Below are 11,624 nucleotides of genomic sequence, written 5' to 3'. Positions count from 1 at the left end.
GAATAATTTAATAACTTAATTACAATATTTGGCTCATAGTACTAATAAGAACATGTACAAACGTAAATACTATATATACGACATATGGTAAATTTAAAAATTCAATTAATTATATGTTAAAAACTGTGCGAAAAACGTTCAAGGAAATGTTTTGAGTTTTACTACTTAATTCGAATATTTGGTTTATGTTTATCAATATACATACATATCAAAATAAATAAATACTATTTAATATAGTTAAAGGTAGGTCGAACAGATATATGAGTTAAAAATTCTAAAAGCTTAATGCATTTAAAATGTACATTAATTAATCTAATTAAATAAATATGTTTATTATGTACATCTGTATATATTCATGACTTAGAGTCCACTTTGTTTTAGTTGTCCTGGCTAAAAGCCATGCAAGTGTGGACTGACTGCTTCGCTGCTCTGTCCCGTCTCGGCCTCAAACAGGACCTGTTGGATGCGCAGCTTGGCAACGGAACGGGAATAGGGATCGGGTATTGTGCGCAGCTGTGAGGCAATGCTTTGACCAAAAACAAACAAATCATCATCGCTGCCGGCAACCTGTCCAGTTCCATTTGAGCCAGTAAAGCACACGCCATGGTTTGCGGCTGAGCTCAACTCCAGCTGCTGCGACGGCGATGGTGAAGCAAACGGCGTCGACAGCCTCTGATGTGGCTGCTGGGATTGTGACTGATGATTTTGCCCATAAGTCATGTACTTTAATTTACGTGGCGCCGTCTGCTGTTGCTGCTGATGTTGTGTTTGCTGCTGCTGCTGCTGCTGTTGCTGCTGCTGCTGTTGTTGTTGTTCTTGTTCCATGATGCACAGCGTGGAGTCATCGATGATGAGTTCGCTTTTGTTGGGCGCACGTGTGGAGCAATTGCTGGGCAACTCATCCGTTTGACTGCTCGCATTTGGCGGCTTGTTTGTGTTTGTGCCCGTGCTGACGGTCGTTTTTGTTGGATGCTCATTCAACTCTGTGTTATAGGCATCATCTGTCAGCTGTCCCACCGACGACTCCAACTCATCCTCATCCTCGCCCTGCTGCCGCTGCTGCAACGCATCCTCAATTAGCTCCGCAGTAGCGTTGAGCAGCATTCTTTGTGGTGCTTCCTTTTTGATGTCTACGCTTGTATTGTCCACATCAGCATCCTTGTTCTTGACCTATTAAATCAATATAGTGAATATGCATACATATATATATATATATATATGTATATATTATGCCAATTATATGGAGACTTACGCGTTTACAGTGCGAGAGAGAAACGGCGCGCAGAAACGAATCGGCGCGCTTGAACCAAAACAGCTTTGGCTCATAACATCTGCCCAGCTCCTTTTCGCGCATTAAAATCCTTAATTCTTTTGTGTAAACGGTGCGTACGCTTTTGATTTTCAATTTAATATCGAGCACAGTCAATTGCGGTATTTTGAGCGTCCTGATTATCGCCTCGTAAGCCTCCTCACGCGCCACACGATTCTTGTAGGTGTCCAGCAAGGAATTATAGAGGCATGGCTGGCGTCTGTAGGCCTCCAGAAATTCGGTGATTGGTATTTTTGTTTCATTTAACTTGGCCATCGTTTGGTGTTTGTTAAAACAAAAACAACAACAACGAAAACAAAAACAATAGCGCAATATATGTATGTGTTTTTGTTGTTTACACTGGATCCTAGAGATGGCATAATCAGCTGTGCTGTGCGCTTAGCACGGTTTCTTTTTCTGCTTCTATTATTTTTTTTTCTTTGCATGCAACAGTTATCGTTATCGTTAATCGACATTGTTAGTTTTGCAAGCCGGCAAGCAGCCGCTCGTAAAGATATTTGCCGCGTTTTATGCTTAAGCTTTGTTTACAGTTATCTGAGAGTTAAAGCGAAACAAACACAAAACAAACATAAAATGGATGGTATGTAGTTGTTATAGTTTATAATACAAATAACTAAAATGTACATGTCGCCTCAATTAGGTGGTGTGCTCGAGGACATGTGGACGCCGTACAAGCGTCTGTACGATATATGCCAGTTGGCCATAAGGAATCCCAATGAGGTCACGGCCGATTTTGAGCTGTGCCTCAAAAAGTACAAACAGAACTTTACCAATTTTCTGCGCAATCCGGTAAGTAGACACTCAAAATACTGACAAACAACATAACCTAAACCGCTCTCATCTCAACCCCTTTGCCATTGTCCATGATTCACTGGGGCGCAGCCGAAGAGTGAGAAGAGCCGTTCACACTTGCGCAATGCGCTACTGGAGGGTGTCATGCTGGCAGGGCAGTCGCGTAAAGTGGAACTCTCACAGGAAATAATTGATGAGGCCATCATATTGTCCGATATGTTTGATTTGGATGAGATATTTGCCTTGGAGCTGCTATGCACGGCACAGCGTCAACAGGTGCATCATCCGGGCTTACCGCGCGGTCTGGTCGCGGTATTGCTTTACTATGATGGTCGCAAGGCAATCACTTGTACACTGCGCGACATGTTTCAGGCTGTGAGCGGCGTTTCCTGGAGCACCGAACTGCCCAGAGAGGTGAGCGACATATATATAAATTTATTAATATAATATATGATAATTTAATGAATTTTTAATTTGCAGATGACCGCCTTGATCAACAACTACTGCCAGAATCTTGTAGAAGATTCCAACATACTTGGGCGTCTGCTGGAGCTGCTGGCCGAAATGGACATGGAGAGGGAGGTAAATATGATAAGCTCTGCAATATTAAACTCTACATAGAAGGCTAAACAACGAACACATTTACACAGATTAGTTTACTGACCAAAAATCGAGCCTTTGGCTCAAAGAAGCATCAGAATCAGGTACTGGCCCTCTATGAGGACACACGCAAAGCCTTGGCAATGGCCCTATTCCATTGGTCCGCTCAGCGTGGCCTGCCCAAAAACATTGCCATACGTTTGCTGCAGCATTTGGCCAATACGAAGTCAACCGATGCCGCCGGCAACATGGACGACGTAACCCTAATCATGCTGATGGCATTGCTTTATGCCTACGATACCTCCGTGCTGCTGATAACCGAATGCGATAGTCCGCATACGGCACGCCTGCCCATACTGAGCGATCCCGATTATGCCAAGTGTTTCTATGAGGCAATCTATGCGCAGAACAGCTGGCAGACTCAGCATCTGGATGCCATTATCAAGTATAGCTTTGGTTTGACATTGGCCAGTCTGCGACAAGCGCCAAGCGAACTGCAGGCAAATGCTGGCGCTCTAATCAATCGGGATGAGCAGCTAATTGACGAGGCGCTGGCGGCAAATGTTTTTACCTTTTTCTATCGCCAGCTACTGGAGAAAAATGTGGTCTATACGTGAGTTCTGGAAATCAGCTAATTATTGGATAAATTATTGAAGTTCTTAATATAATAATGCATTGCAGAACCGAATTCATTTATCGTCGCCTACACCTGCTCATCACGGATTTTATAGATTTCATGCATGCCAAGGTATCGGAGCTACGCGGTCGTGCGGATGAGACAGCTCGCACGGTGATTAGCTTTCAGAATGAAGGGCTCGAACCGCCGCCAAATCTGGATGTCAATTTTGAGCTGCTGATGCTGTGCGTGGCCAAGTTGTATGGCGATAAACGTGCCACCATCACGTTATGCAACGAGTATTGGGGTCCAACGGACACAACAACAGCTAACGGTGTCGCCAATTATGTTCAAAATACCTCACGCGCCGTCTCACTGTTCAAGTTTATACGCTTGGCCAGCGAGCTGCTGCCGCAAACTCTGTTCAGATCGTACTTGAAGATGATTGCTGGCCTAACACGCACTGAATTTGCGGCACGCTGCGCCTTCAATCTGCTCAAGAATTCGCAGAACTTGTCGTCCACCTATGCCGTCAGCTGGGATCATTTCTTCAATGCGCTCAACAATTATTTCAAGTACGTGGTGTAGAATTAATATCTCTCTATATTAATATGAAATGATATACGGCAGTCTTATGTTAATATTTTGTTTTATCCTTTACAGCAACATGCGCACCGACTTTGACAGCATGGCCAATGCCGGAGATTCGATTTATCGGAGCACTGGCATCCCACGTAATATGACGCCACGTGAAACGGAACACATGGCTGCTGTGATGGGCATTATGCAGGCCGTCGCTGAGAATGATGAAATTTCGCGAATTATGCTCTGTGAACAGGCCAATTGGCAGACGCCGCAGGTGCTGCTCGGCCTGGTGGCCTGCTCGACGCCGGTAATGCTTAAGGGCGAAATTTTGTTTACGCTGGCCGCGCTCAGTCGGTCCAAGGAGACGGCGCGCACCATTTGGTTTCATTTGGAGGAATCGCAAATCATACCCACCGTTACGATGGTGTCCAGTGCCCATGCCGAGTTTAGTCTGGCCGAAGAAATTGATCAGAATGAGAGCCGCCTGGAGACGTACAAGCTGACCCGCGGCATTCTGCAGCTGTTGTATACGCTGATGACCACACACATGCCGCGCAGCCTAGGCTGTGGTCCGCGCAAGCCCGGCTATGATCCATATTTGAAATTTGTCGTCGAATCCATATTGCTGAAGTTCTACAATCGTGCGTATAAGGATCCCACCGAGAAATGGGCTGTGGGCACCAAATGTCTGAAGCTATTGTATTTCCTGTTGGCCAGCTATCGGCCGAAGGCCTCAGATTTTCTGGAACAACGCGATGAGCACGCGTATCCGGGCTATCACATAATGCTCCAGCTGCAAGTCAAATCGGATATGTTGCGTCTGGTGTTGCGCATTATCGAGGAGGCACGCGAACGTCTCGACGATTACAATCAATTCAATGGCAAGGAGTTGCTCGAGGAGTGCGCACTTTATGCCTTGCTGCTGCTCGAGGTGGCCCTGGCCAAACAGAATGCTTTCTTCGAGGCGCACGCAACGGCAAATTGTTCGATATTGTTGCTTGGTCTCAATCGCATGCTCCTCGATCTGAATCCGCGCAGCCGCAGTCCCGACTATGTGCTCAATATTGTCAAATTTGTTACCTTCAACAGTTGGCTGCCGCGTCATGCATTGGCCTCAATTAAGATCCTGAGCGCGGTCAGCATGCTGCCGGATGTGGTCAGCCAGATATTGAATATGTATGCCCATGGCAGCACCGAGAAGCTGGAGATACGTCAGAGATTTGTCGAATGCCTCGAAATGGATATGCGTCGCGGCTCGCCGCTAAATGACGATGAGCTGACGGATCAATTTATTGGCATTGATCAATTTGGTTATCCGCTCGATGGCAATCTCAATGAGACCGATTTGCATGTGGATCTGGAGGCGCTCGACTATCGCAAGCCGCAGCGCATTGAGCTGCAGATCAAGGAGGCCATTGTTGAACTATTCGAAGTCAATCTTAGCCAGCCAATGCCCAATTTTGTTTACTTTCTGCTTGGCATCGATGTAATACGCGACTTTCTGGGCAATGAGAAGCAACAACTTGGTCTCGACGTCAACTGTTCCTGCATCAATTCGCTGGTCCTGCTGCTCGAGCATTATCTAGAGGTAGGTCTGGCTACTAACCAAGTTTTGACTATGTGTTCTGACAGTCGGTCCTCTCTCCTACAGCAACAGCGCCACAGCGACGATTATTGCGAGCACACGGCCCACATAGTCGAACGGATTTATCATCTCTTTCATGGACTGTGCGCCCATCGTCGCACCTCGGAGGCGATTTTACGCTACTTCCGGTTGACCTGCAATGACTTTCTGTTGCGCCATTTAACCGCAATGCCGTTCCGTCATTTTGGCGAGGATAATATCTTGCATGCGATGAGCCATCTGATGAACTGTGTATCAATTGAAATGAAATTGGCCGCCACATACGGCCAGACGACACGCTATGCCCTGCTGTCGGACATCCTGTTGGCCGTCAATTCGGAGACGCAACGCAACGGTCACAGTTTGCCGCTGGAAATGAGCAACAATATGCTGACACCGCCGTCAACCAACCATTTTGGTGATGTGCTGCCCGCCGGCCGTACAATGTTGCAGACAACATCGTTGGGCCTCCATGTGAATCGTTTGCTTGACTGCCTTACGCTGGAGACGCAAACTCTCGTCCAGCCCAGTCTGGAGTTTTTCGATGAGCGCCTGTTGAGCAATTTATTGGTCGATTGCGAGGCAAAGGGCAGCATGGGTGGCGCCGGCATGATAAATATACACAAGCTCCATGATATACTCCATGATGAGCTGCGTCATGTGCAGAGCACCATTGCCAGCGGTCAGCGTAAGTCGATTGTCAATGAGATAACCGTGCTGCTGCAATATGCCATCCAATTGAATGGGGTGCGCATGCAGAGATTTGCCACCTATAGCTATATGAGCGCCTGGTGTAATCTTGTCCAGGTGCTGTTCAGCATAATGCCCGATACTGTGCTGCCGGTTAGTGTGCGCAAACAGCATATTATCGATATCATCGAGAAGATCATGTTGAAGGTGGAGCCACAGCAGCCGTTGATTAAGATCTCCATACAGGTAACGGATACGATGCTCTTGCTGTCCGCCAATTTGAGGCATTGTTACTATCAGCTGGAGGATCAGCGTTCCCTTGACGAGCACGGCAATGTCGTTTGTCTTAGTGATATGCCCAGCTCTGTGGAGAGCAGCAGCCAGAGGAATGCGCACCAAAGAAGGAGCAGCAGCAGCGGCAGCAACAACAACAACAACAACACAAACAATACCAACAATAACATTAATAATAATATCAATAACAACAACAATAATAATAACAACAACAACAATAACATGAGCAGCAACAGCTGCAGCAGCAGCAATTTACGCTTCATACTAAAGCGCCTCATCGACTGGATCATGACCTGCGAGGTCAAGTCACAGAAGCTAAGCATCAATCTGTATGCCTCGCTGCTCAATTGCCTGCGCATTGTGAAGCGTGTGCGGAGCGAGGCGCAAGTGGAGTACGATGAAACGTAAGTATAATTAATTATATATGGCTTATGGCCAAAATGTTAGCCAGCTAATGCTTTGGCCAATTCTCAGATTTTTAGCCCGCACGGACGGCTATAAGAGCCAGCGCAGCCCAGACGGCGGGGAGATGTTCCAAAAGGAAATGGCCGCCGAGATAATTAGCAGCATGGGCGACAAATTGATTGACACCATTTGCCATGATGCCATCACTGGGCACGATGTGTGCAGCATGCTGGCGCTCTCCTGTCTGGACCTCATATCCGAGCTGCGCGCGTTCGGCACGCTAAGCGACACGGTTGCCCAACGTGGCTATTTGAAGCATATACTGAGCAGTCTGGCCAAATCGGATGAGCAGCTGCGCGAGGTGCTCAAACCAATGCCACATAATCTGAGGCCGCTTTTTGTATACGAATCGTGCATGGCATTCCTAACGCAAATGGCGCAAACACATCAGGGCGCCACCCTGCTCCTAGCCGAGGGTGCGCTCGGCGTCCTCTCCAATATGAGCATCTATGATATGCAGCCAGATATTAAGGCCAGCGAACTGGAGCGTAATGTTCCTGGCAACTTTATGCCAGCCATCGATGCACGTTTCCGTTCCATATTGATGCCGGCATTATCGCTATGCGATAGCATCATTGATTCCCTCGGCATTAGCAACAATAGCGCCTCGTTGCAGGTGCTCAATTTTCTGTTCGCACACATTGAAATGATTGAGGGCATGCTGCGTGCCGCATCGCCATTTATGCATTTGGGCTACCTAAAGCTGTTGGCCACGGTCACCAATCTGTTTGCCCGGACCACAACCTACGATGTGTCCACAATTGAGAAGTGCCTCAATATCCATCACGATGTCGAGATGAACAATCGCTTGAGCCGGCTGCAACAGCTGATGATTGTCGTATTTGGTCGTTTCACAATCAATGAGGCGACCATACGACGCATGCTGCATCAGGAGCGCACCCAGACCGATCTGCCGGACCTGTCCGAGGAGCAAAAGAGCCAGCATGTTAAATTCTTTTTAGACATAACCGCCAATCTATCATTGTTCTGCCGCCATGCCGTAACCAGCCATGTCCGGGACGGCATCACCTCCAAATATCTGATCACAACCATGATTAACGATGTGACACCGCTGTAAGATACATTTCTGCCATTCCGCAAATCTGCAAATTAATTATCCATTCGCATCCCATTGTAGGTCGGGCAAATCGGATTGCAAGAAACTGACCGCCGTCATGCAGATCATATTGAATCAGCTGAAAGGTTCCATTGCCTATTTTCTGTCACAAAAATCAATTGCCGACAATCTGGTGCAGCAGCGCGCCTCCCTGCCCAACATAACATTCGGACCCAGCGGTAAGCTATACAATAGATCCCATATGCTGTATATGGAGAGACATCTAACAATTTTTTGCTTTCTGCAGGCAAGCAAAACTATTTGGAACTAAGCCAACGCCACAATGAGAAACACAACGAACTGCTGCTGGCCGTTTTTATAGCCGAACAGAATTTGTATCTGCTCTGGATACATTTGGATTTCTATTTCCGCAATGCGGTCATCTATTCCCAGGAGAATCGCACTTCCATAAACGAAACCTGTTTGGGTAGGTTCACATTTTCTTGGATACTGAAAAATTATAATGAACAATGACATTCTGTTATCTTATAGATCCCAACAACATGTCCGTACTGAATGCCTCTCAGGACGAGATAACGCAGCTGAAGCAAATGCTTATCTCGAGTTTCAATGAAACATTCTGCACACAACTAATCACTGCCAGCGAAGAATATTCTTTGAAATGCAAAAACTTTAATACCGCGCTTTTGCGTCGCATTAAAGCGCTTGTTCAGTTTGCCCCGCAAATCTGCTGATGTATTCTATATGTTCTTTGTTTTTTCCTTGTGTTTTGCTCGCAAATGATCATTATAAAAACCATTCTCATTACGCGTCTTCATGTGTTGTCGTGTAATTTACATAATAATATGCAACATTTTATAATGATACAAATTGCTTAAGCCCTTCAACTGTTCTTTAAAATAGTACAATAAAATGTAAAACAAAAATTAAGTTTCACTTTGCATCTAAACGCCTATTTCTTTACTTTCTGTGTGTGTAATATGCTTAACCGTTATTCTCGAAGATCCCAGAAAAATATACCCTCTTATAAAATTCGTACTTATAAATGACGAAAAAAACAAAACCTAAGCTATTTTCTATTTTATGTTTAAAATGCTATCTATCTCTTTCTTTTCTATGTACACTTTATACACACACTCGATAACTGTTGTTCTCGAAGCTCATGTAAACAACAACACTTATTTCTCAGTCATATTCGTTTTTTAGAGCTGGTTAACGTTTAAATATTTAAAATTTGCACTGCATTTAATAGCACCAATCTTATATTACAAAAAGTCGTTCACTTAAAATAGAGTTAATTAGATATAATTTGCATTGATTTAATAGATACAACTGAGAATTTGGCAGCAAGGCTCAACACTTTATTATGTAAATTTGTTTTAAAACTTGCAACATTTATTATACCAACACTGTACGGACAGCACTGCAATTATTTCATCAGCAGCAATGACGTCACAGCCGTGCAGTTCTTTATGTTGAGAGATTGCCAGCTTATCAGACTGGTGCAAGATGCCACATTGTTAGCAGTTCTTGGCTTGTCTATGTGACAATTGAACCAACAAATTCGAAGTGGCATTTCCTTTTTGATTTACATGTAAATTTCGGGCCTGTTACCGATTGTTTGTATTAGTACAAGTTAACGAATGTGTGCTCTTTTTAAGTTCGTTGCACATTCTTTGCTCATCGAAGTGCTAGTTTGATCTGGCAGGGCTTTTGACGCTGAGTCTGGCAGGATATTCACCGATCGCTTCGAATATCGTTACGATATTTTACAGCACTATTTGTGTTGCATACTTTTTTTAAGACGTAGATACGACAGCGGGTTCTTGTTTCAACTAAATTGTGTTGATCATAATTTAAAATGGAGCTTAATTCGTCGAATATTACCGCAAACAATCGCATGGATTTCATAATTGAATCGAAGGATTACGTTAAACGGTGTCTAACGTATGTGCGTCGATCCTATCGGCTGAGTGATGCCGAGTTCGGACACTATCTGGAAAATGTAAGTCATCCTGAACCGGGCAGAAAAAGTTGAGTCTGAAAACTCGAACATTTGCAGATAACAAAGCACTTCCTGGCCAGGGAAACAGCTGCCTGTAACTTGGTTGGACACAAATTGCTGTTCGATAATATCGTCCGTGACAAACTCTTTACTTTCGTTAATGATTATCTTGACAAGAAGGGAGTCTTTCTGAGGCCCACGGAAGAGTAATAAAGCTGTGGAGTTTCGTTATATTTTTTATATTTTGCTATATATATTTAATTGCTATAATCGATAATACAAATAAATGCATACAATTACCTAGAATTAAATACGTGCATATGTATGCGTAGTATCTAACGGATCTTTTGCTTTATATACAAGATTTTGTCTGAATGCAAATGACGCGCGCAGCTGGACGCAGCAATCAAACGAGTGGTCTATCGAATATTAATCGTGCAAAAATATCGTTAGCCATCGCTCTTAACAATGAATTGTTGCATCCCTAGATGCTCTCTTTTTTAATATCCGGTTCACGCAATTGGTTAGTTTCGGGATTTCTTTTGCAATTTTGCATAAAATAATACACTTTTCAAAGATTTTACAAAAAACGTAAACATAAAACGAGTGCTACATACGATAGCCTAATAAAAAATGAAACTGCGAATTGTTGATGTGCTAAAATGAGACAGATGTCGCAGAATTACTTTTTTGTTATTTTTTGTTTGTTTTGTTTTTGTGATGCTCGTAATATTTGTATGTGCTATGAATGCAACTAAACTATGATTGGAACTTTGCCTTCCTCCAACAGTTGCTGACAGAAAATGGCGCCCAGAAAGGCAAAAGTTCAAAAGGAGGAAGTTCAGGTGCAGCTTGGCCCACAAGTACGCGACGGCGAGATCGTCTTTGGCGTTGCACACATATTCGCCAGCTTCAACGATACATTTGTCCATGTCACCGACTTGTCTGGGCGTGAGACCATCGCCCGTGTCACCGGCGGCATGAAGGTGAAAGCCGATCGTGATGAGGCATCTCCCTATGCGGCTATGTTGGCTGCTCAGGTAAGTGGCGAGCATTTGAACAATTCGACTATACGCAGCATATTTGAAATCGAAGTCTCTGCTTATAGGATGTGGCTGAGAAGTGCAAGACCCTCGGCATCACTGCTTTGCACATTAAATTGCGCGCAACCGGTGGCAACAAGACTAAGACACCCGGACCCGGTGCCCAGTCGGCGCTGCGCGCCCTTGCTCGTTCATCAATGAAAATTGGTCGTATCGAGGATGTGACACCCATCCCTTCGGACTCTACACGCAGGAAGGGTGGTCGTCGCGGTCGCCGTCTCTAAAGCGCTCCAGTGTACGGCACATTTCGTGCTGTTTTGGTTTGTTATGGATGCCACACTAGCTGTGTGCGTTGATGTATAAACGAAAAGAAAAATACAAAAGCGCTAACTCTAACATATAAATAAATACATCTTATAATGTAGTAATAAACGATTTAAGCATGACTTGTTATATTTCATTTGGATTGCAAAACTGACAAAAATGCCTAATTGTTTGGGTA

At 44.7% G+C, this 11,624-nt stretch overlaps 3 protein-coding genes across 3 annotated transcripts; 2 read left to right on the top strand and 1 right to left on the bottom strand.

The window, feature by feature from the left end:
* Positions 1 to 267: 267 nt before the first annotated feature.
* On the bottom strand, positions 268 to 1,651 carry LOC115767358 (adenylate cyclase, terminal-differentiation specific). The gene is made up of 2 exons (XM_030711615.1): positions 1,253 to 1,651; positions 268 to 1,170 (listed from the first exon to the last, which is right to left on the bottom strand). The coding sequence occupies exons 1-2, from the start codon at positions 1,583 to 1,585 to the stop codon at positions 391 to 393; spliced, it is 1,113 nt and encodes a 370-aa protein (XP_030567475.1). The 5' UTR covers positions 1,586 to 1,651; the 3' UTR covers positions 268 to 390.
* Positions 1,652 to 1,844: 193 nt separating this feature from the next.
* Positions 1,845 to 8,977, top strand: LOC115767388 (nuclear pore complex protein Nup205). Its single transcript, XM_030711651.1, has 12 exons — positions 1,845 to 1,910; positions 1,971 to 2,119; positions 2,213 to 2,536; positions 2,603 to 2,704; positions 2,773 to 3,335; positions 3,404 to 3,913; positions 4,002 to 5,511; positions 5,575 to 6,935; positions 7,006 to 8,070; positions 8,135 to 8,292; positions 8,361 to 8,540; positions 8,606 to 8,977. The coding sequence occupies exons 1-12, from the start codon at positions 1,904 to 1,906 to the stop codon at positions 8,806 to 8,808; spliced, it is 6,132 nt and encodes a 2,043-aa protein (XP_030567511.1). The 5' UTR covers positions 1,845 to 1,903; the 3' UTR covers positions 8,809 to 8,977.
* Positions 8,978 to 10,869: 1,892 nt separating this feature from the next.
* LOC115767385 (40S ribosomal protein S14a) lies at positions 10,870 to 11,568 on the top strand. Its single transcript, XM_030711646.1, has 2 exons — positions 10,870 to 11,119; positions 11,188 to 11,568. The coding sequence occupies exons 1-2, from the start codon at positions 10,883 to 10,885 to the stop codon at positions 11,404 to 11,406; spliced, it is 456 nt and encodes a 151-aa protein (XP_030567506.1). The 5' UTR covers positions 10,870 to 10,882; the 3' UTR covers positions 11,407 to 11,568.
* Positions 11,569 to 11,624: the final 56 nt, after the last annotated feature.

Source organism: Drosophila novamexicana, unplaced genomic scaffold (assembly GCF_003285875.2).
Source record: "Drosophila novamexicana strain 15010-1031.04,08,12 unplaced genomic scaffold, DnovRS2.1 tig00001385-arrow-arrow-pilon, whole genome shotgun sequence".
Taxonomy (NCBI): Eukaryota; Metazoa; Arthropoda; class Insecta; order Diptera; family Drosophilidae; genus Drosophila; species Drosophila novamexicana.
Note: the sequence above shows the minus strand (reverse complement) of the source record. Positions and strands in the feature narration are given on the sequence as shown.

What these genes read in the sequence shown, in the direction of transcription:
- LOC115767358 (XM_030711615.1), bottom strand. Translation starts at nt 1,585, where the DNA reads ATGGCCAAGTTAAATGAAACAAAAATACCAATCACCGAATTTCTGGAG. An exon ending in CTCTCTCGCACTGTAAACGC is followed by an intron (nt 1,171 to 1,252) that starts GTAAGTCTCCAT and finishes TTGATTTAATAG; the next exon opens with GTCAAGAACAAGGATGCTGA.
- LOC115767388 (XM_030711651.1), top strand. An exon ending in GCACCGAACTGCCCAGAGAG is followed by an intron (nt 2,537 to 2,602) that starts GTGAGCGACATA and finishes TTTAATTTGCAG; the next exon opens with ATGACCGCCTTGATCAACAA. An exon ending in TGCTCGAGCATTATCTAGAG is followed by an intron (nt 5,512 to 5,574) that starts GTAGGTCTGGCT and finishes TCTCTCCTACAG; the next exon opens with CAACAGCGCCACAGCGACGA.
- LOC115767385 (XM_030711646.1), top strand. Translation starts at nt 10,883, where the DNA reads ATGGCGCCCAGAAAGGCAAAAGTTCAAAAGGAGGAAGTTCAGGTGCAG. An exon ending in CGGCTATGTTGGCTGCTCAG is followed by an intron (nt 11,120 to 11,187) that starts GTAAGTGGCGAG and finishes CTCTGCTTATAG; the next exon opens with GATGTGGCTGAGAAGTGCAA.